Here is a 24928-nt window from a genome sequence, read left to right on the forward strand (position 1 = left end):
TTTTTGAAAATGAGTCTAACGCTGCAGCCCAGTGTCTCCCAGGCATTCGGATCAAAAGTGAAAGTCACCCTGATTAGCAAGCAAGGAGTATTTTGAAAACAAAAATGTTTTATAATGCTTAGGCAATAATGGCAAAAGTAGCTGAGACCTTCTAATTCTGACAGAGGCTCTCTCTAAGTAACACACACTGGGCCTCTGGAATTCTTCTGCCTCAGCCTTCTGGGACACTGGGATTACAGACATGTGCCACCAAGCCCAGATGAAAGATTTTTAAACCTACAAAAATATATTTTCAAAAATATTTAACTGCTTTTTGGCTATAGAAAATCTATCCTATCTTGAGAAAAAGATAACCAAGAATATTGCTGAGACTTGGCACATCCCCTTTTAATTTCAGGAGCAATTAAACAAATCTCAAAAGTCTATGCAGATATCCCTCAGTAACCATGAGAACTGTTTGCAGGATCCCCTCAAATGTCAAAGCCCTAGTCACTTATACAGAGCAGCAAAGTACATACCTACTGTTAATACATTTCCTAATATACACTTTAAATCACCCCTAGATGGTCAGTAATACCTAGTATGACCTAAACAGTATACTACTAGCATTTTACGTTTTAGAAAACTACTAATAAACAATTTTCAAGAATACAGGCCATAATTTTATTTTCAAATAATTTCTCTAGAAGTAAAAGTTCTTGCAAACTTACGTGCTCAGTTGAAATCTAACAAAATTTTTAATGTTATTATAAATGCCTTTACCCTCTTCTATTGCAGACCTGAAATTTAAAAATAAAAAAATAAGAAAATACACTTTGAAACTAAGTTTTCAATCAAATAACAATTAGCAGTTACAAAAAAAAAATGTCTATTGTCAGGTAAGATTAAGAAACATTGAAATATTTTATTTTACCAGATAGCTCTATTTAAACTATTTTCATTATATAATATTCAAAATCTCTTAAAAAACAAAAAACCCTGATAGGCCTGAGGCGATGGCTCAGTACCAAGAAGGCACACTGCTCCTGCAGAAGACCAGAGTTCTAGTCCCAGCACCATTCAAGTGGCTCACAATCATCTCTAACTACAGTTGAGGGAACTGTCAACTCTGATCTCCACAGGCAAAAACATGCACCAGCATGTACACTCATACACGTAATTAAAATAAATCTTTTAAAATACTCAACATAAAAATCATGTATTATCTCTCTCCACACAAAATATTACACATTTCTAAGAGTAAAACAATGACGTTCTATATCCTTCATAGCCCATATTTCTTAGTAGGTTAAATCAACACATATCAAAAATTAAATGGCAATGAGTTATATAAGAATTATGGAATTTATTTATTATCCTATATAATTACATTAATATGCTGTGAAGAATTAAAAAGTGTGGTTTACAAAAATGTACTGAAGAATTCTTACATTCACTTGGCTGAATCTAGGAAAAGGTGCATTCATAAAATCACCACGTCCTCTGGGACTTTTAGACAACTTCAAGAATGGGAGAAAAAAGACTTTGCAAGAAGTTGGCAAATGTGAAGTCTCGCATTCCACGTATGATTAATACACATGGCGGGACTTGTGACTACATTTGTCACAGCAAGGTCAGTCACGGGTATGGAAAGTGAGGAGCACAGACCTGCACCTCCACCATTACACTTGAGTAGCAAAGGCATTCAGAGCTAAGAAGCTGTATCATGAAATGAGGGCAACAAGAACATTTACTAATATGAGAAAATACACATGAGTGTGAACTCAACTCTTAATGCTACGTAATGTCTCCCGTAAAGACTCTGGAGCAAGAGTCACTGTTGTTCTATACCCAGAAAAAAATGTGACAACTGGCCAGCATTCCCTAAATATTTTGTAAATTAACAGACTTGTCAATTATTATGTCTGTTCCATTTACACAAATCATTTTCTTTTGAATTACATAAAATAAGATTATCCAAAAAAATGTTTTAATCTGCCATATACTATCAATTCTTTTCGAGCTGAATTGTCTGACAGCAATGAAGGAAAGACAAATGTCTTACATTATAGTTTGGAAATCATCATCCACCAAGATCATGTCCGCAGCCTCTTTGCAAACATCTGTGCCAGTCTGGCCCATTGCAACTCCAATATCTGCAGCCTTCAGAGCCACTGCATCATTTACCCCATCTCCTGTCATGGCTACAACTGACCCGTTCTTTTGTAGAGACTATGGGGACCCAGAAAAAAAAAGAAGGGCAGGGAGAATTATTCTTATTTTTTAAATCAGATAAGGAGATAAGTATTATCAACCATCTTTCATAACTTTTTAAGATTAAAAAATTTATAACCTCATTTTTCAGTCAAGTTCAATACATAAAGTCTTTATAAAATAAAGCTCACAAAATATGGCTACTAGTATTTCCATCCAGGAGAACTGAATGCATTCTGACTGTCTTGAGTTGTAGGATGGCACTGGCCTCTACTGGGTAGGATCTAAGGATGAAACCAAGCATTCCAGTTTACCCAGGAGAGCCCTATCACCCCTAGCTACAAATAACCCACCCTAAAATGTCAACAACCCCCAGACTCAGAAGCTCTCACCTCTACAATGACTAGCTACTATAATTAAACCTGCTTATCAACTGTAGGACACAATTTAAGTTGCTTTATACATCAAATGGTACACAACAACATCCCAGTCAGTGAGGTATTGTGTAGGACAGCAGACAAAACTGAAACTTCTTGCTGCCTGTTGACAAGCAAGTGGTACTGATGTGTAGCACAGTTCACTTATTTGTGGAACATTCCACATAATGAAGAGTTACTTAATGATACGCTTCTAAAACACAGCTTTGTGAAGACCACACCGAAATAATAACCCTTCTTTACACTGTTCACTCTCATAAAACACCTTTCTTACATTTGTTTACACAGTGTCTAACTATGACTACTCACATTAGGATGACTTAACTATGAGGATCCCTGTCAGAAATACACTTCTACACTGTTTAAAGATGTTACACTGGAAAATACTTTATAGTTTCTGTCTATAACTTCCTATGTCAATTAAACTGTCAAGCTCTTCCAGAATTAAGTTTTGTCTCACAATACTTTGAACTTTGATATTCTATAATACTCTTTGTAATGAACAAAAGACATGTTAAAACACCTTGTATGGTAAATTTAAGGTAATTTGGTTTTCAGACACACACCTTAATAATTTTCATCTTGTGTCTTGGGCTTGCTCTGTAAAATACTGCAACCTGTTAAAACACAAAGACATTGAAAACCCCCAGTGTTAACAAGTAGCAGCATTTCTATGTAAGGACATTTTAACAACTTAATTTGGCACAAAGACTGAAATTAATGTCATATACGTGACAACATCCAACTCATGAGTGGCTTCAACCTTTAACAAAGAAAAGGGTATGTTAATAACAGAAAAAAATCTAAATAAGTCATAACTTTATTTATAGAATTTGGGTAAGGCTACGAAGAGAAAACAGCTTTATTCTTGGAGTATTTCAGAAATGAAAAAGGGGGAAATTTTTCCTGTATCTGTGTTCTCACAATGCTTGTACAAATGGCCTTTCTCTATGGTCTAGCTTAGAGAAGAACGTCTGCTTCCCACCGTCTGGGGGGTCATTTTACAGTGTCACGTAGGTGCTCCTTCTTGATTTGGAATAATTCACCAGCCTCTCTTCAACTTTAATTCAAAGCTGCCTAATAATCCAATTTCTGCAGCAGAACTAATCTCTTTTCGTGACCATGTATGCAATCCTCCTCTGTGCCCTGATGCCAGCCAGGACGGTATGTCTGTGTCCTAAGGTTTGGCTTGTTCTACCCAAAGTTGTGTAGTCAACAGTGCCAGCACCTACAGCTCTCTAACAGTACCAGCAGGGGAGTAAAGAAGGGCAGTTAACTGGCATGCCCCTGTTCTCCTTCATAGAATCACAGCTGGAAATGACACAAGTCCACACTTCTCACTAATTGTAAGTATTCATGTTCCAAATCTTCCGACCTCTCATTTCCCAAACACCTGAATTTCAGCATCATGGTCACTCTTTCCAATACCTAAAAACCATTGTTTCTTACACCCACACAGCACACTCTTCTCTGAAGTCCTGGAGGATTATTTCATGTTAGGTTTCTCTCCTCGATCCTCTAGTCCAAGCCCTCTTCCAGTCTTGCTCTCAGTAGACAACTTTATTTCCTACTCCAAAGAAAACACTCCGATCCCTGCCATACATCTATGTCCAGAACCAACCCTAGTGTTTTACTACAGATGAACTCATAGCCCCGACTCACCTGCTTGAGTTTACCACCCCAGAGATCCTTAAAGCTCTTCCCTCTCACTGCTCAGACTTTTTCTCACATCCCATGCCCTGCCATCCTGGCTCTCCATCACTTTTCTTCTGAAGTCATGCTCTCAATGATGGCAAAGGTTCCCCTGCACCTGAGTGCTCTTGAGATGTCATGGATACACCAGCAGTCCAGGTCAGTAGAGGTGGGATAGCAAACACGAATCAGAAGCAGTGGCCCTACCTAGCGGAGACAGCCAGGCCTCAGCCTCAGTATGAGTCAGCAGGAGGGGCCAAAAGGAATGCCAGAAGTTCTTAGCTATGCCTGTCTCAGGAAATGAAGATCAGCCAAGACTCAAAGCCAAGAAGCTTTTAGCAATGTAAGCAAGCCAGGCTCAGCCTCAGTGTGACAGTCCACTAGGCCTATTTAGACTCCCTTCAACGCCAGGCGTCCGCCATGGCCCTTGTCTCAGCATGTGCATCCAATCAGCCCGAGGCTGCAGAAGGGCTAAGAAGCTGCCATTCTCTCTGTGGAGTCCTGACCAATGCAGGTCAACTACACAATGTAAGGCAGACCAATACAAGTGACGGTAGCAAAGAATCCTTCATTACACGTCCTTCCATGTGCTTGCCTTGGCAAAACATCCTCTCTCCTGGGTCAGCTTCAGTGAAATGAGTCTGCCTTAGTCTTCCACCTGTGTCCACTTCAGTGAACCATTCCTTCACACATTTGCCTTAGCAAAACACCATCCAACACAGCAAACTTTCCAAAGAACCCTTAAGTTTCCATTTCACTCAGGTATTTACACAAGGAAACTGACTTTCACAAAGAAACTAACACACTCAGCTTCATTCACTACGAGTAAACACTGAAAAGGCCACACTGAAGAGAGCCCTGAACTGAAGAGATACGGTGCACCCTACAGGCCAACACTGTTCAGCAGTTTAAGGGGGGGGGGGGGGGGGGGGTAGAGTACTTAGACACAGCAACACAGTGAGTGACTGCTCCAGAGCACGACTCGTCAAAGACTCAAGAACCAAACTGAAAAGTCACGTACTGCAGGGTCTCACTCTTACAGAACTGGTTAAGAAGTCACGTACTGCAAGGTCTCACTCTTACAGAACTGGTTAAGAAGTCACGTACTGCAGGGTCTCACTCTTACAGAACTGATTAAGAAGTCACGTACTGCAAGGTCTCACTCTTACAGAACTGGTTAAGAAGTCACGTACTGCAGGGTCTCACTCTTACAGAACTGATTAAGAAGTGAAATACAGAAATAAAAGTGAATCACTGCTGCCAAGCTCTAGACCTAGGAGGGCAGCTGAGTACAAGAGGCCATGAGAGGACCGAGGGACAACAAGAAACTATTCTGTATCCTACTGGTGACAATGTTTGTAAGATACCTTGAATCTGTCCAAACTCAGATTTGCACTCTCGTATTTTACTGTTTATAAACACCACCTCAATTTCTTCAAAGGTATGAATAAACTCAAGCAAAAATAAAATAAAAACAGAACTGAAGTGTTTAAGTAGTATCAACTAACTTCTCTCTCCAACTTCTAACTTACACAGACAAGTCCTCAATTACCACAGTGCCTTCCTCACAGGAAATGTAGTTCTTACTAGAGGTAATGAATTTACAATATTCTTCTAGTGGTTGCATCATAAACAACAATATGGTTTATTTCCAAGAAATTTCAGTTCAGAATCTGGACAGCAATTTGGTGAGCATGTCTCCTTTGCAAGTAGCCAGTTTCTCAGAGACAAGAACAATGCCTGATACTTAGGCTATGGCTCTCAGAGTTTACTTACACAGACTTACCTTTGGCACTATCTGTGAAAGGTGCTGGACTTCCATTGTATCTACTTCTTCTCCAGACACAGACTGTGAAGTTTTAGAATACAATCCCAGACGACTAGCTAAAGTAAAAGGAGACCAAAAAATATAATTTCTTTGCTTGAAAAATATAGAATTGTCCCTAAGTCTGCAAACCCTAATCATTTCTCCTCAGCAGCTCAATTCTGATGACAATCAGAATGTACTGTAAGCAAAGTAACTGAAGCCAGAGAAGCTGGTGGCACATTTAGCTGCACATAATCATGTAGCTCCATTTAGATCAAAGTGCATGTTGAAAAGTCACCCTCCCAGCACCACATGTGACCCTTCTTAAGATAACAATGTATAAACCTTTAGCCCAGACCCATCACAAATTAATAAAATCAGAATTAATAGAGCTTGGCAAATGTGAAGTTTATACTTTACAGACAAGAAACTGGCACTTAGCTTCTCTCCCCCTTATATTCCTGAAGGTAACTGTAACAAGCTATCCTCTTAGTATTTATGTTCAAGTCTGCTTCAAAGTTATACTAAAACTGAAGAGAAAAGCCTCAATTCACCTTTCCTTTTATATCCCTCAGCTAGTGTTTACACCTGTCAGCAAGTCAATTAAAAAACTACAAGATCAACTACCCTTCTGTGAATAAATACATAAATGATTTCATGAGCTAGTCGTGTATTTTCAATATTCCTTTTTAACTAAAATTTAGTTTACCAACAATCTTTTATAGTTTGAGCAAAAATAAGCGAAGTTGTTGTTTTACAATATCAATTGCATATTAACATATTTCCTAGCTAATGTTTTCTGAAAACGTATTGAGCACAAAACGTAACAGCACAGTTATACCGATTGCAATTGCAGTCTCCTGAGAGTCTCCTGTGATCATTTTGATGGAGACTCCTGAGGCAATGAGTGTTGTGACGGCTTCTTTCACACCAGTTCTCGGAGGGTCAATGATTCCTACCAGGCCAAGGAAGGTCAGCTGCCCCAGGTCCGGACCAGACGCCAGTGCAAGAACTTGTAAAATAATAAAATCAAAACTGCAAAATACTGGTTGTGAAAGCGTTAGACTTAGCTGATGACAAACCACATAAGGTTATATCATTTGTAGTTAACAGCATACTATTTACAATTCACACTTGGTTCTAGATACAAGTTGCTTTTAGGCTATTAAAAATTAAAAGAAATAAAACCAAAGAACTGCTAAGCAGGGAAGACAAATAAGAATTACGAACATTCCTTCATAGCAACCACATACAGCTACCATCCAAAGAAACTACAACCTCTTTAGAAAATACAATTATTTAGGGGAAAATGTGGGTTTGTTAAACCTTAAAACTCAATTAAGCAAACAGGCCCCTTTGAAGGTTTGTTCTAATATATCTTCATCAGAGAAGGCTGTATCAATTGTACACAGCCTATATGTACACAATTTCACACATGCTAAACACTAGAAAGAAAACGTTTTTCAGTAAAGTGGTCTTAAGGTTATTAACACCCACAAGGTTTGTTCTCACTGCCTCCAAACATTAGTAAGCACTCTTCCTCAGCCTTTAGCTCTCCGAGAACTCTAACTATCCTACCATTGTTTATAGTGTCCTGTCATCACTGGGCAATAAGATTAAACACAAAGTCATGCTCATTTCCCAAATACAACTCAGCTTGCTCTCAGAATTCTGTAAGCTCTGGTCACTACCATTATAAATCAGAAGAATATACTTGCAGCACGGAGGTTTTTATTAGACCAAACTCTAACAAGTATCTACGAAAGCACACTAAACTTCAGTGTCTCGAAGACAGCCTACAAAGTCCTAGAGAGACCAAAGCAGTACTTATTTGAGCAGAGTTCATCCCTGGAGGACTCACAGACCAAAACTGAAGGCAAACCACTTTTGTTTAAGAGTGTAGATACCCCACAAAGGCGCTCACTCTGAAGGAAAAGAGCTACCTGGCAATGCCTGGTACTAGGGTAGAGGCAATGGCAATAAAAGGAGGTTAAGAGTATCAATTTGCATGCTAGCAGTTCCTGATAAGGGAGATCATTGGTATCCTCCCAGTGGAGGGGTGGCACAGCCCAGGGATTGTTATTCTGTATTTAGGCACTCTTTAACACTAATAAAAATCTTCTGAAGATACATTCTTTAGACCAAGAATAGATGAACAATGTTTCCAAGGATACAAAACAGATACTATGGCTTGAATATGACATTTTCTATACCCTCATGTATTTGAATACTTGGTCTCCAGCTGGTAATGTTGTTCTGAGAGGTTGTGGAACCTTCAGGATATGGGCCCTACCTGGAGGAAGTGGGTCCCTTCAAACAGAACCTAAGCTTTAGAGCTCCCCATCCTGGCCTGTCTACCGCCCTGAGACATAAGGTAGCAAACTCTCTCCTATCCCTACTCTCAGTCACTCCCACCTATGCCTCCCACCATGACGGCTACTATCTTCATGAAGGAAGACTTTCATGCATTCAACTGTGCATCAAAATAAATTCTTCCTCACTTAAGTTTGCTCTTGTCAGATAGCTGGTCATAATCGAAAAAAAAAGAAAGAAAAAACTAAATTTTTTTTAGTCTCAAAATTTAAGATCACAAGCATTTTTAAGAAACAAACTTTGTAAGATAAAGCATAGCCATGTATCAATAAATATTTTAATATATATACATTAATATTTAATTCCCCACTATATTAATAACAAGGAGGGGAAGATGAAAAAAAGACAGGAGACAAAGATCACAGTATTTTTTAAATTCTATGAAACAAATGTTTTTCTCTAACAATTCTAGTTCACAATGCTATAGCATAAACCACGTACAAAAACCTCAACGATTCTTCAGCAAAATGACCCGACAAATAAAGGTACTTACTACAGACCCTGACCACATGAGTTTCATTCCTGGAACTCACACAGTAGAAGTAGAAATTTGATTTTCATGTTTTATCTACCATGCCCCCCTCCACATATACATACACAATAAATCTAACAGAAATTTGTAGAAGATGAAGTTCTTTAAAATCTCTGTCCTATACAGAGAGCACTGCACAAGAGCTCAGATTTTGCTTTACTCTTGACTTTCCATTATTTGAGGAAACTATTATAAAACACACCACCTCAGAAATTGCAATGGTTCTGATGTCTGGGGTAGAGTGTCTGAAGAGGACACTTCATTAGAGATTCAGCTACAATTAAAGAAAGCCTTTCTTCCCAGAACAGGAGCTATGTTGAAACAGCCTTCCTTACCTCGGAGTCCTGCCGAGCCCATCTGGGCCTTCTCTTGTTGGTACAAATCTCTCTGCTGCTGGGTAAGTGCCAAAGTCTGCCCTTTGCTGTTGTACGTAGTACAATACTTAATCACCTGCTCATAAGCACCCTTCATAAAACAAATCTCTGGTCTGTCCTAAAACGAAAAACATACCAAGTTTACATTCAAATTGTGTTTGTGTGTGTGTGTGTGTGTGTGTGTGTGTGTGTGTGTGTGTGTGTGTGTGTATCCTACATGAATGAATTCAAAGAGAGATACCCAATCTCTCATAATCCTTAACAAAGTTATTAAAGCCCAATGCTTTGAGTAGCACTTAAACTTTAGAGATTATTAACATGTGTAGGAGTTTCCTGTATTCTACAAAGCACAGCCACCTTACCCAGGCTTACACTATAAGCAGTGCTTTACTAAACCTCAAGTTGGGCACTGTGACTGGAACATGGCTCTTCAGCAGGCAGCAAGGAAAGAAGGAGATCCAGTATCATCAGTCTAGGGCAATGGTCCTCATAAACGACTATGTACTTGTATCTGGGCCGACCTACCTATGCTGCTCTTTTACTCTCACAACCACCTCAGGATTGATACAAAGAACATATCTCTTCCATTTATCATAGCAGAAGTAATATTCAACCTACCACATACCACATTCTAAATTGAATCCCCAGCATGGGAAAACAAATACAAAATAATCCCTAGTCGCTTCTAATGAAAACCTGCAGTCCCTACCTGTCCTTACCCTTGTACTCCTGAGGTTTTGATACATTTACAGTGTGACTCTCTCAGTTAACAATTCGCCCATTTTACACTGTGATGTCAATGTGGCCAGGTGCATATGTTCACTCTCTCTCCAATCTATAATATAAAGCCAAGGTTGCCTGAGCATATAATATACTATGATTCCTCCCTACTGAGCCAAGCACAGGAAGGAGCACAGTGGCCCCCTAACACCCAGGCTCTCTCTGCAGACACAGATGTGGCTCCCCTAACACCCAGGCTCTCTCTGCAGACACAGATGTGGCTCCCCTAACACCCAGGCTCTCTGCAGACACAGATGTGGCTCCCCTAACACCCAGGCTCTCTGCAGACACAGATGTGGCTCCCCTAACACCCAGGCTCTCTCTGCAGACACAGATGTGGCTCCCCTAACACCCAGGCTCTCTGCAGACACAGATGTGGCTCCCCTAACACCCAGGCTCTCTCTGCAGACACAGATGTGGCTCCCCTAACACCCAGGCTCTCTCTGCAGACACAGATGTGGCTCCCCTAACACCCAGGCTCTCTCTGCAGACACAGATGTGGCTCCCCTAACACCCAGGCTCTCTGCAGACACAGATGTGGCTCCCCTAACACCCAGGCTCTCTCTGCAGACACAGATGTGGCTCCCCTAACACCCAGGCTCTCTCTGCAGACACAGATGTGGCTCCCCTAACACCCAGGCTCTCTCTGCAGACACAGATGTGGCTCCCCTAACACCCAGGCTCTCTCTGCAGACACAGATGTGGCTCCCCTAACACCCAGACTCTCTGCAGACACAGATGTGGCTCCCCTAACACCCAGGCTCTCTCTGCAGACACAGATGTGGCTCCCCTAACACCCAGGCTCTCTGCAGACACAGATGTGGCTCCCCTAACACCCAGGCTCTCTCTGCAGACACAGATGTGGCTCCCCTAACACCCAGGCTCTCTCTGCAGACACAGATGTGGCTCCCCTAACACCCAGGCTCTCTCTGCAGACACAGATGTGGCTCCCTAACACCCAGGCTCTCTGCAGACACAGATGTGGCTCCCCTAACACCCAGGCTCTCTGCAGACACAGATGTGGCTCCCCTAACACCCAGGCTCTCTCTGCAGACACAGATGTGGCTCCCTAACACCCAGGCTCTCTCTGCAGACACAGATGTGGCTCCCTAACACCCAGGCTCTCTCTGCAGACACAGATGTGGCTCCCCTAACACCCAGGCTCTCTGCAGACACAGATGTGGCTCCCTAACACCCAGGCTCTCTGCAGACACAGATGTGGCTCCCTAACACCCAGGCTCTCTGCAGACACAGATGTGGCTCCCTAACACCCAGGCTCTCTGCAGACACAGATGTGGCTCCCCTAACACCCAGGCTCTCTGCAGACACAGATGTGGCTCCCCTAACACCCAGGCTCTCTCTGCAGACACAGATGTGGCTCCCTAACACCCAGGCTCTCTGCAGACACAGATGTGGCTCCCCTAACACCCAGGCTCTCTGCAGACACAGATGTGGCTCCCCTAACACCCAGGCTCTCTCTGCAGACACAGATGTGGCTCCCCTAACACCCAGGCTCTCTCTGCAGACACAGATGTGGCTCCCCTAACACCCAGGCTCTCTCTGCAGACACAGATGTGGCTCCCCTAACACCCAGGCTCTCTCTGCAGACACAGATGTGGCTCCCCTAACACCCAGGCTCTCTGCAGACACAGATGTGGCTCCCCTAACACCCAGGCTCTCTGCAGACACAGATGTGGCTCCCCTAACACCCAGGCTCTCTCTGCAGACACAGATGTGGCTCCCCTAACACCCAGGCTCTCTGCAGACACAGATGTGGCTCCCCTAACACCCAGGCTCTCTCTGCAGACACAGATGTGGCTCCCCTAACACCCAGGCTCTCTCTGCAGACACAGATGTGGCTCCCCTAACACCCAGGCTCTCTCTGCAGACACAGATGTGGCTCCCCTAACACCCAGGCTCTCTGCAGACACAGATGTGGCTCCCCTCACACCCAGGCTCTCTCTGCAGACACAGATGTGGCTCCCCTAACACCCAGGCTCTCTCTGCAGACACAGATGTGGCTCCCCTAACACCCAGGCTCTCTCTGCAGACACAGATGTGGCTCCCCTAACACCCAGGCTCTCTCTGCAGACACAGATGTGGCTCCCCTAACACCCAGGCTCTCTGCAGACACAGATGTGGCTCCCCTAACACCCAGGCTCTCTCTGCAGACACAGATGTGGCTCCCCTAACACCCAGGCTCTCTGCAGACACAGATGTGGCTCCCCTAACACCCAGGCTCTCTCTGCAGACACAGATGTGGCTCCCTAACACCCAGGCTCTCTCTGCAGACACAGATGTGGCTCCCCTAACACCCAGGCTCTCTGCAGACACAGATGTGGCTCCCTAACACCCAGGCTCTCTGCAGACACAGATGTGGCTCCCCTAACACCCAGGCTCTCTGCAGACACAGATGTGGCTCCCCTAACACCCAGGCTCTCTCTGCAGACACAGATGTGGCTCCCTAACACCCAGGCTCTCTCTGCAGACACAGATGTGGCTCCCTAACACCCAGGCTCTCTCTGCAGACACAGATGTGGCTCCCCTAACACCCAGGCTCTCTGCAGACACAGATGTGGCTCCCTAACACCCAGGCTCTCTGCAGACACAGATGTGGCTCCCTAACACCCAGGCTCTCTGCAGACACAGATGTGGCTCCCTAACACCCAGGCTCTCTGCAGACACAGATGTGGCTCCCCTAACACCCAGGCTCTCTGCAGACACAGATGTGGCTCCGCTAACACCCAGGCTCTCTCTGCAGACACAGATGTGGCTCCCCTAACACCCAGGCTCTCTCTGCAGACACAGATGTGGCTCCCTAACACCCAGGCTCTCTGCAGACACAGATGTGGCTCCCCTAACACCCAGGCTCTCTGCAGACACAGATGTGGCTCCCCTAACACCCAGGCTCTCTCTGCAGACACAGATGTGGCTCCCTAACACCCAGGCTCTCTCTGCAGACACAGATGTGGCTCCCTAACACCCAGGCTCTCTCTGCAGACACAGATGTGGCTCCCCTAACACCCAGGCTCTCTGCAGACACAGATGTGGCTCCCTAACACCCAGGCTCTCTGCAGACACAGATGTGGCTCCCTAACACCCAGGCTCTCTGCAGACACAGATGTGGCTCCCTAACACCCAGGCTCTCTGCAGACACAGATGTGGCTCCCCTAACACCCAGGCTCTCTGCAGACACAGATGTGGCTCCCCTAACACCCAGGCTCTCTCTGCAGACACAGATGTGGCTCCCTAACACCCAGGCTCTCTGCAGACACAGATGTGGCTCCCCTAACACCCAGGCTCTCTGCAGACACAGATGTGGCTCCCCTAACACCCAGGCTCTCTCTGCAGACACAGATGTGGCTCCCCTAACACCCAGGCTCTCTCTGCAGACACAGATGTGGCTCCCCTAACACCCAGGCTCTCTCTGCAGACACAGATGTGGCTCCCCTAACACCCAGGCTCTCTCTGCAGACACAGATGTGGCTCCCCTAACACCCAGGCTCTCTGCAGACACAGATGTGGCTCCCCTAACACCCAGGCTCTCTCTGCAGACACAGATGTGGCTCCCCTAACACCCAGGCTCTCTGCAGACACAGATGTGGCTCCCCTAACACCCAGGCTCTCTCTGCAGACACAGATGTGGCTCCCCTAACACCCAGGCTCTCTGCAGACACAGATGTGGCTCCCCTAACACCCAGGCTCTCTGCAGACACAGATGTGGCTCCCCTAACACCCAGGCTCTCTCTGCAGACACAGATGTGGCTCCCTAACACCCAGGCTCTCTGCAGACACAGATGTGGCTCCCTAACACCCAGGCTCTCTGCAGACACAGATGTGGCTCCCTAACACCCAGGCTCTCTGCAGACACAGATGTGGCTCCCTAACACCCAGGCTCTCTGCAGACACAGATGTGGCTCCCCTAACACCCAGGCTCTCTGCAGACACAGATGTGGCTCCCCTAACACCCAGGCTCTCTCTGCAGACACAGATGTGGCTCCCTAACACCCAGGCTCTCTGCAGACACAGATGTGGCTCCCCTAACACCCAGGCTCTCTGCAGACACAGATGTGGCTCCCCTAACACCCAGGCTCTCTCTGCAGACACAGATGTGGCTCCCCTAACACCCAGGCTCTCTCTGCAGACACAGATGTGGCTCCCCTAACACCCAGGCTCTCTCTGCAGACACAGATGTGGCTCCCCTAACACCCAGGCTCTCTCTGCAGACACAGATGTGGCTCCCCTAACACCCAGGCTCTCTGCAGACACAGATGTGGCTCCCCTAACACCCAGGCTCTCTCTGCAGACACAGATGTGGCTCCCCTAACACCCAGGCTCTCTGCAGACACAGATGTGGCTCCCCTAACACCCAGGCTCTCTGCAGACACAGATGTGGCTCCCCTAACACCCAGGCTCTCTGCAGACACAGATGTGGCTCCCCTAACACCCAGGCTCTCTGCAGACACAGATGTGGCTCCCCTAACACCCAGGCTCTCTCTGCAGACACAGATGTGGCTCCCCTAACACCCAGGCTCTCTCTGCAGACACAGATGTGGCTCCCTAACACCCAGGCTCTGCAGACACAGATGTGGCTCCCCTAACACCCAGGCTCTCTGCAGACACAGATGTGGCTCCCCTAACACCCAGGCTCTCTCTGCAGACACAGATGTGGCTCCCCTAACACCCAGGCTCTCTCTGCAGACACAGATGTGGCTCCCTAACACCCAGGCTCTCTGCAGACACAGATGTGGCTCCCTAACACCCAGGCTCTCTGCAGACACAGATGTGGCTCCCCTAACACCCAGGCTCTCTCTGCAGACACAGATGTGGCTCCCTAACACCCAGGCTCTCTGCAGACACAGATGTGGCTCCCCTAACACCCAGGCTCTCTCTGCAGACACAGATGTGGCTCCCCTAACACCCAGGCTCTCTCTGCAGACACAGATGTGGCTCCCTAACACCCAGGCTCTGCAGACACAGATGTGGCTCCCCTAACACCCAGGCTCTCTGCAGACACAGATGTGGCTCCCCTAACACCCAGGCTCTCTCTGCAGACACAGATGTGGCTCCCCTAACACCCAGGCTCTCTCTGCAGACACAGATGTGGCTCCCTAACACCCAGGCTCTCTGCAGACACAGATGTGGCTCCCTAACACCCAGGCTCTCTGCAGACACAGATGTGGCTCCCCTAACACCCAGGCTCTCTCTGCAGACACAGATGTGGCTCCCTAACACCCAGGCTCTCTGCAGACACAGATGTGGCTCCCCTAACACCCAGGCTCTCTCTGCAGACACAGATGTGGCTCCCTAACACCCAGGCTCTCTGCAGACACAGATGTGGCTCCCCTAACACCCAGGCTCTCTGCAGACACAGATGTGGCTCCCCTAACACCCAGGCTCTCTCTGCAGACACAGATGTGGCTCCCCTAACACCCAGGCTCTCTCTGCAGACACAGATGTGGCTCCCCTAACACCCAGGCTCTCTCTGCAGACACAGATGTGGCTCCCCTAACACCCAGGCTCTCTCTGCAGACACAGATGTGGCTCCCCTAACACCCAGGCTCTCTGCAGACACAGATGTGGCTCCCCTAACACCCAGGCTCTCTCTGCAGACACAGATGTGGCTCCCTAACACCCAGGCTCTCTGCAGACACAGATGTGGCTCCCTAACACCCAGGCTCTCTCTGCAGACACAGATGTGGCTCCCCTAACACCCAGGCTCTCTGCAGACACAGATGTGGCTCCCTAACACCCAGGCTCTCTCTGCAGACACAGATGTGGCTCCCCTAACACCCAGGCTCTCTCTGCAGACACAGATGTGGCTCCCTAACACCCAGGCTCTCTCTGCAGACACAGATGTGGCTCCCCTAACACCCAGGCTCTCTCTGCAGACACAGATGTGGCTCCCCTAACACCCAGGCTCTCTCTGCAGACACAGATGTGGCTCCCTAACACCCAGGCTCTCTGCAGACACGGTGTGGAAGCATCCCTTAAGTCGGAAGACAGATGTGATCTGTTCAGCCTGTAACTAAAGCAAGCACTCTGTCATTTCTAGATGGGAATCTAGGGGCCACTACAGTTTGCCTCTTCTACCCATCTGTGACAGTGTATGCCCACTCCAGCCTCCTTCTGGCCACCAGGATTATCAGCAACTACAGCAAGGAGCTGTCTGGGCATGGACTTAGTAGGAGATGTGGGAAGTTTCTATGCCTGATCCTCACTGACACGTCAAGTCTTTCCTTCTCCTTCTGTGAAGTTTCATCATCCGTAAAGTTACTATCTATTCTTTTTATTTTTACTTAGCTCCATTTATAGCTCTTATTCATTCTTCCTAAACTCTCCAATGTGAAATGAAAAAGTTCTCGTGGTACTATTCAGAGGAGAAAGAGCAGGCAAGCACTACTTCTTTCTCTCTTTTTACAGGAAACCAGTCTTCCTCTCTTGTCCCTTCTAAGCTGAGATGTTGGGGTCTTTGCACTAATGAATCAGGAATTCCCCTTAACCCCATCTCCAACCCCCAAGCAACATCTTCCTTTCCTTGTACTATCAACAGTACCCACACCCTACTCCCACACTGCTAAGTTCTCCCCGAGGAGGCTCTGCTGCACTGTCTTCCAGGTGCCCACTGTTACAGCACAAAGCACCAAACAAGCACAGGTAGCCCTAGGCCTCCCCGTGTGAGCACTGTCTGGACTTCTCTCTTTACATGGCACGGCCCCTACTCCAAACATCTCTGGAGGAATCACAAATGCTTTGCTCCAAGCACGGTCACTTTTCATCACTACAGGAGTGCTCTTCCTTGCGTCTGTCCCTTACACTGTTGCCCATTTCACACAGTTTCAGGGAGTAAAACCAAAAACCTTTCTGTTCTACAGATATTTCTAGCATTATTTAACAAATTTTATTTCTTTCTTCTTTTTGTTTGTTTTGCTGTGTTTGCTGTTTGGTTTTCTAAAGACAGGTGTCTCTTTTTAGCCTTTGGCTGTTCTGGAACTTGATACAAACAGACCAAGCCAGGCTCAAACACACAGAAATCCAAATGCTTCTCTACTTGAATGTCCATATTAAAGGCGAGATCATGCCTGGGACAATCAATCATACTTCCTGCCCTCCCTATGCTATTCCCACTGTTACATGTGTCCTCCATCTCCAGCCCTCATTTCTGATCTTTCTGTGTCCTCTACTGGCAACTTCTCACATCCTACTCTATTTCTGGCCCAGTCCTTAGTTATCAACTAGCAATCTACTTAAGACTTTTACCAGCACTTCTCATGCTCTTCAGGAATCTCCTTCAGCATTCAGCACTAACTTTGTTTCTCAGAGCCTGTGTCTGCTAGTTCAGTCTGCGCCTTTATACTAAACACTTCCACCAGTCATCAGTAACTCTATCTGTTTAGGCCCACAACCAAAGAAGCAGCAGCTCCCTGGGCACTGGGGGTGGATCTGCTACAAGAGAGTAAGGAAAGTCCAAGAGTAGGAAAGCTTTTGTCCTTGCTATTGAAAAGACCAGAGGGCTGTTCCTCAACTCCCCAATATCCCAAGGCAGGGCCGGGGCACACACTCAGGAGAGCAGCCAGCTTCCAGAGCTGAGCCCGCCAGGGCTCCTCTGCTGTCCTCTGGTCAGACTCCTACACTGCACAGGGATTATGGAATACTGTGGGCTTAACTAAAGAGAGAGAGGCATTTGGGAGGAAGGTCACTGCTAACTTCTCATTCAGACTCTCAACCTCCCCTCCCATTTTTGCCAGTCTTACTACCTGCCTTTAAAAGTACTTAAGGGTTTTATCTTTTATTCCAGAGATTAAAGTAAGTATTTAAACAGGCATGCTCAAAAGACTCCTATAAAAGAAAGAAAGGAAGGAAGGAAGGAAGGAAGGAAGGAAGAAAGAAAGAAGGAAGGAAGGAAGGAAGGAAGGAAGGAAGGAAGGAAGGAAGGAAAGAAGTTAACAGCCATTCCAGTTGTTTTTAAATTAGCAAGTCTGCCTAATCTGTCAGGGTGACCTCCCCTCCATACCCAGAGTCTCATTTGTGTGCTTAAGTTCATCTATTAATCCCATTGGTTGCTTTCCTCTTGCAGGAAGTCTTCAGGTTGGAAAATTCAGAGAAGCATCCCATAGTTAATGTGGTCCTACTTATTCTTAAGGATAAGACAGTCCGTGAAGAGCAATCCAAAAACAAAATCAACAGCAACCTATAGTGAACTCTCAGTGAGAAGAAAATCGTACCAAGAGAACCCAGTATCAAAAGCTCTCTATACCTAGAACCATGCTGTAACCCACTAAAGCTGTCAGGTCACAAACAAGACTAAATACTTCAGTATACAATTTCAATAGAGTTTCATAATAAAGACTTAAGTTCACTGTGATTGTCATGCTCTAAACCAGCGGTCCTCAACCATCCCAATGCTGTGACCCTCACGTTGTGGTAAACCAACCATAAAATAATTTTCATAGATACTTCATAACTGTAATTTTGCTGTTATGAACTGTAATGTAAACATGTTATACAGGATATCTGATATACGAGCCAGCAGGGGTCTCGACTCACTGGTTGAGAACCACTTCTTTAAGGTAGTAGGTTCTATTAGATACAGTAATTTATTAATCTAATGGCAGATTGTCACGGGACACTGATCATGCTGTACCCAAGATCGTGTTATTTACTAAAAGATCCCTTGTGGGCTGGCTCAACCCCAGCACATCTTCATCCAAGAGATAAATACAGTCAACCCTAGGTCAAGAGGCAGAGCAAGTACCCAGTCACAGGGAGTGAACACAGTAGATGAAAGGGGGATCTTTGAGTTGAAGAATCTTTAAGACAGTGTGGGAAAAGAGAAAGAGCTTTTCCTTCTGGGATGTCAGTAAAATAAGGTCAGCTGGTGCTTTTCTGCCTCTCAGAGCTCGCAGGTTTTCACCCCAGCCTCTGGCTCCTAAATCTTCACTGGTACAATTAAATGCCTGGGGTTTTTGTTTTCTAAAACAACAGTAGATTAAAAAATAAAATTGTCACTTAAGCTGACATTAGACATATTAGATGTATTTTTATTATTTTGAAGTAGGTATGAGAGAGAGCCTCAACCCTATAGCCGGGCTAACCTGGAATGCACTGTATAGCCAACTTCAAATCTATAACAATCCAGCTTCAGCCTCCCCAGTGCTAGTCATGTATAAATATTTTTGAGGAATACCTGCTGTGTTCGGTGCACACACTTAACAGCCATCCATTTCTGCTCAGAACTAAAAGGGTATTCAGCTTTTCTGATATAGTCTTGTTGCAGTCCATCAAGACCCATCTGTAAGACCAAAACAAAAATAAAATTATTCTAACGCATCTATTTTTCCCCTTAACAAGGAATGTAAATCACAACTTACAACAAGTTAAAATAACTGGATCCTTGTCCTCGAATTAGAGAAAGAACAATAATGTTCTATTTATACAGACAGCATTTCCTGCAAAGAGCAGCACTGAATCTGACCATGAAGGCCTGGTTACACAGATGGACCAGACTATATACTCCAGCTTCCACACAGGCTACTGTAACCTCTCTGCCAGCTCAAATTCTGGGAGAAAACAATATACAATAAGTAAAAGTGCCTGACCAATACTGAAGATGAACATTTCTAATCAAGAAGTCTATTTAAGGCCTTTGCCCGCCAAGCTTCCTTTGGCAATCGGTAGTTTACTAAAATGCACCATGTGGTAAGCTGGAACATCAATGGGATCTGGAGTCCCATGTAAGGGCTTGAGTAGCGGGAACCGAGCAACTGTCCCGCTGGTGACGCGTTTTGGATGCGCTGGATGCTGATATTGTCTGTCTCCAGGAGATCAAAGTAAACAGACATGTGCTGACAGAGCCCTGGCTATAGTTGAGGGTTATAACTCCTAGTTCAGCTTCAGCCACAGCCGTAGTGGCTATTCTGGTGTGGCTACCTTTTGTAAGGACAGTGCTACCCCAGTAGCTGCTGAAGAAGGCCTAAGTGGTGTGCTTGCTACCCTAAATGAAGATGTTGGTTGCTATGGAAATATGGATGAGTTCACGAAAGAGGAACTCCAGGTTCTGGATAGTGAGGGCTGCGCCCTCCTAACACAGCACAAGATCCGCACATTGGAAGGGAAGGAGAAGACCTTGACTCTGATCAATGTGTACCGCCCTCACGCAGATCCTGGGAAGCCTGAGCAGCTGACCTTTAAGATGCGCTTCTATTACCTGCTGCAGAAGCGCTCCTGGCAGCTGGCAGTCATGTGATAATCCTGGGGGACCTGAATACAGCCACCGACCCAATGACACTGTGATGCCAGTAGTCAGGAGTGCTCTGAAGAGGAGCCAGGGCGTAAGTGGATGGATGGCTTGCTCAGTAACCCAGGGAATGAGGCTGGACCCACATAGGGCACTGCATGGAGTTTCCGCTACTTCCATCCAAAACAGCAGAGGGCTTTCACCTGCTGCTCAGTGGGGCTCGCCATCTCAGCTATGGCTCTCGGCTTGATTATGTCCTGGGAGAGAGGAGCTTGGTCATAGATACCTTCCAGGCCTCCTTCCTACTCCCTGAAGTGATGGGCTCTGACTACTCCCTGTGGGAGCTGTCTTAAATGTATCCTGTGTGCCAGCAAAACAGTGCCCAGCTCTGTGTACCTGCTTCCTCCCTGAGTTTGCAGGTACCCAGATCAAGATTCTTCGCTTCCTAGTTCCTCTTAAGCAAGAACCTGTACAGGAACAGTCAGTCCTGCAGCCCAGTCATCAAATCCAGGCACAGAAAGAGCCAAGCAAAGCCTGCATACATTCAACCAGGCTTCGGAGAAGTTGAGGTGGTCCCAAAAGAAACCAGAAAAGCCTGATGAGTTACCTCCAGCCTTCCTCTAACCTTTCCCAGACTCCTGATGTGGGACTGCCTACCCTGCCTCTGGTGAGCCCTCTTACAACCGCAAAGACTACAGAAGAGGTGACAATAGCCACAGTGGTAAAAGAAAAGAACCAAAGATGAGAAGGAAGTAAGGACGGCCTTCTGGAAGTCTATGCTGAGTGGGCCACAGGGAGCCATGTGTAATGCATACTGTTGAAAAAAGCAGGAACCAACTTTGGCCGCCATTTCTACATGCCTGCTAGACCCTGAGGTCCTCCCAGTGACCCCTCCTCCCGCTCTGACTTCTTCCTCTGGAGTAGCCCAGCTGAACAGACTGAGGCAGAGGGGTGTCTGCATGTTCACCCCATACACAGGGTTGGATGCCAGGTCCCTGCCTCTGAGGTGCCTTCTCGCGAGGCTTCCTCTTCCTTTGCTTTCTCTTCTCTTGGTTCACTCCCTTCCTTCCCTTCTTCCCCTAATGCCGCTTCCATTCTCACATCTCTGTTTCTTCCTCTTTGTACATGTAGGAACAGGGAACTAAGGTAAACCCTTCCTGCCCTTGCTGGGGCAAAAATAAAGTTCACATTTTTTTTCAAAAAAAAATCTATTTAACCCTTAACCTATGAGCATCTGGGGTCTCTCTTGTCTGTTGCTACCATCTTCACCCCAAGCCCTTAGTCCACTATTATGTAACACTTCGTATCAGACCGAAACACGCCATCCCTCAGGGAAAGTGTACAAGTCAAAAGAGCAGGCCCCTGAAACTGATCAGATTCACTAAGCCTCTCCTCTCAGACTAAGCAATGAAAACTGCTCAGACCACACCCAGACAAATCAAACTCAAAGATGACTGAAACCAGGCAATTGCCTAGAAGAAGCAGAAATCAACTGAGCTACCCAGAAAAAGTTTAGATCAGAGGCACTTGAAAAGGTCACTCTCCAGCCTGTTTAACTGCCTCTAGGCTGTGCAAAGTGCTTCAGGTTTCCCAGCTTTTGTGCTCTGTCATGCATGCTGGGGTGGGCCTTGGCAATGCAGCTATCTTTGGGTCACTTCTGATCCCATAAGTAATTCTCCTGTATTTCTATAAGTAACCCCAATAAAACTCATTGCTTCACCAAGCTGGACTTTCGGATTATCTGTAGTTTAGTCTGTCATGGATTCCCTGTCTCGGATGAGATTGCACTTGTATGCACATGTGCATGTGTGCCTGCCTATCTATGTGAGCACATGTACCCAAGCGTTCGTTGTATGTCTCCCTAGGTCCTAGAAATTGTTACATAACACCCACCACACTACAAATCATAACTACTAATGTCATACAGTTGTTCTCACTCCAATCTTTGATTCCTTTGCCTCTTATTGCAAATATTCAAATGTATTTTAGGACTATTAAAAAGTCCATGTTATTAGCATCTGTTTTCTTCAGAAATATGTTCAGAGTTCTCTTGGCACTCACATATCCATCAAATACAGTTTATGCAGCAATTCCCTCTTTACCCAAACACCGTTCACTCCTTCCATAGTAGCCAGATGATCAGTCTTGACCCACTCAGTCTACACCCATTTATTCCTTCCTGCTTTCAGTCTAGCACCTTCCTATGCTCACTAAGCCCTTTCTGTCCTTTAAAGTCAAGTCTCCAGCCTCAGACACTTGCTCTGCCTTTCCTCTGTTCCAAGGATAGCAGTATTAATGCCTCTAGGAGGAAGCTAGTAGCATGTTAAACAGAAACACAGGAAACTATCTGATACTTGATTCGTGTTTTTATTATTCTTATAAAAGCTGTACATGTTTTTTAGTTATAAGGCCAGATGACAGAGAAATGCAGCTTTCTATAGAGAAAACATATATAGTCTAAAACTAGTGGGCAGTTAGTGCTTGTCTGGCATAGGGAAGACCCTGGGTTCAATCTCTATTCCATACATAAAAAGGAACAAGTGAGTGGCTAAGTAAACCCAGTGCTCATCTTCTTCTGAATTCAGTACTCCAGTAACTGCAACTGCACGCTGGCTCTCACTTCCAGTAATCGAATACAGAATGTGATGGTTGCATATGCTCGGCCCAGGACACTATTAGAAGGTATGGCCCTATGGAGTAGTGTGTCACTGTGGGTGTGGGCTTCAAGACCCTCATCCTAGCTGCCTGGAAGCCAGTATTCTGCTAGCAGCCTTCAAATGAAGATGTAGAACTCTTAGCTCTTCCTGCACCATGCCTGACTGCACACTGCCAAGCACCTGTCTTGATAACAGACTAAACCTCTGAACCTGTAAGCCAGCCCCAATTAAATGTTGTTCCTGTACTAAGAGTTGCCTTGGTCATGGTGTCTGTTCACAGCAATAAAACCCTAACTAAGACCCAGAAGAATCCTGCTTCATTCAAATTTCAGTGCTTTATCAAACCATTTTTAAAAGTTGGAGTTGTTTCTGTTATGTAAATAGCAGGTTTCTCACCGAAATAAATGTAAATTTAAGACGTAGGCTCAATCTGAACAGATTACAAGAAGAGTACTTCCTCTCTCCCAAACACAGATTTAATAACACTGACTTTGAGAAATGGGTAAAAGGAAAAGATTGGAAGGGAAAAAGCATTCCCTATAAGTGCATTAAGTTCTGTTCATGAAAAGGATCTTATCTTTTACTAACATAAAGATACAAAAGTATTTCAGAATATTATCTTTTACTTATTTACAAGTATTTAACAGCAACATACCTTGCAGTGAAAAGTAAGTTACACTGAAACTGTTCTATTCTGCACATTTAACTGATCTCCAGTGCCAGTTAAAGACAATGGAGACAGGAGTCTTACTGAATCCCTAACAACACGGTAATGATGAATCTGAAAGGCCTCAGATTCTGCTGGCAGGATAAAAGCCCACATGCCAAGGACACGAAACGCATACCTTCATCGCGAGAGCGATTAAGGCTCCTTCAGTTGGCTTTCCCATCAGAGTGTTGTTCCTAATGACAGCATCGTTGCACACACAGCCCGCCTAGAAGAAATGCATAGGAACCATAAAAACCTATCACTCTAGCTTCAGTCATTATGAAGCAAGTTAACTTTTTGGACAATATAACTTTACCTCAACAATTCTGCTAACAGCTGGGTTATAGAATCCATGAACAACATCACCATCAACAATCACTTCACCAAACTGATTGTAGCCAACTCCAGTAACCTGAGGAACATGAAGTGGGATTAGTAACAAAGAGTATCGTAGTAAGACTTGATGGCAGTCAAACAGAACCCTAAGCTACATTCGTGCCACTTTCCAGGCATGCTGCTGCTAATACAAATGCTTAACAACAAAACATATCTAAAACTGGTCATTTTTATTAGAAGACCAGAAATTTTATTTAGGATACTAATTTACCTAAAATGGTATTTTTGTCTGTTCAAAAATACATTACAGAAAAACAAGAAAACCATGAAAAATCTCTCTACATAAGTGAGCTTAATGTCATAACAGTACAGTACAGCTTGAGAAAAACCCTGAAACCCACTACTACCATGTCTAGTCTCTGACACAGACCCGAGTACATGTCGTAGCTGGAACTCGGTGTTCAGGCAAACAGTCTTAAGGCCAGGGAAAAGCTCACCCTGGGACTGACGGCCTGCTCTAACAGCACAGTACCCTGGAACTGACGGCCTGCTCTAACAGCACAGTACATGCCGGAATGTAGCTAAACTACTATCACAATTAAATGATAACTTTAGAAGAAGAAAAAACGGGGTTGGAGATTTAGCTCAGTGGTAGAGCACTTGCCTAGCAAGCGCAAGGCCCTGGGTTCGGTCCCCAGCTCCGAAAAAAAAAGATTAAAAGAAAAAAAAAAAAGAAGAAGAAAAAAACTGAGAAGTTATTAATGTTTAACACAAAATGATGGGACCCTGAAAAGAAACTTA

General features: G+C 45.3%; 1 protein-coding gene and 1 pseudogene across 14 annotated transcripts in view; one reads left to right on the plus strand and one right to left on the minus strand.

The window, feature by feature from the left end:
• The window catches only part of Atp2c1 (ATPase secretory pathway Ca2+ transporting 1), a 121156-nt gene that overhangs the window by 17783 nt on the left and 78445 nt on the right, over nucleotides 1-24928 (minus strand). For all 14 annotated transcript variants that reach the window (XR_005487741.2, XR_010053920.1, XR_010053923.1 and 11 more), the window contains 9 exons: nucleotides 24108-24203; nucleotides 23928-24017; nucleotides 19376-19480; nucleotides 9370-9526; nucleotides 6971-7141; nucleotides 6109-6206; nucleotides 3197-3247; nucleotides 2045-2211; nucleotides 711-779 (listed from right to left, as the gene is read on the minus strand). Coding sequence is in view for 8 of the 14 variants with exons in the window: in XM_039080729.2 (XP_038936657.1) it covers nucleotides 711-779; nucleotides 2045-2211; nucleotides 3197-3247; nucleotides 6109-6206; nucleotides 6971-7141; nucleotides 9370-9526; nucleotides 19376-19480; nucleotides 23928-24017; nucleotides 24108-24203 (1004 nt within the window). In the remaining 6 variants the exon portion in view is untranslated. The remainder of the gene's footprint in view (nucleotides 1-710; nucleotides 780-2044; nucleotides 2212-3196; nucleotides 3248-6108; nucleotides 6207-6970; nucleotides 7142-9369; nucleotides 9527-19375; nucleotides 19481-23927; nucleotides 24018-24107; nucleotides 24204-24928) is intronic.
• Nucleotides 19476-22148, plus strand: Apex2-ps1 (apurinic/apyrimidinic endodeoxyribonuclease 2, pseudogene 1; annotated as a pseudogene).

The sequence above is a fragment of the Rattus norvegicus genome, chromosome 8, assembly GCF_036323735.1.
Source record: "Rattus norvegicus strain BN/NHsdMcwi chromosome 8, GRCr8, whole genome shotgun sequence".
NCBI classification, from domain to species: domain Eukaryota; kingdom Metazoa; phylum Chordata; class Mammalia; order Rodentia; family Muridae; genus Rattus; species Rattus norvegicus.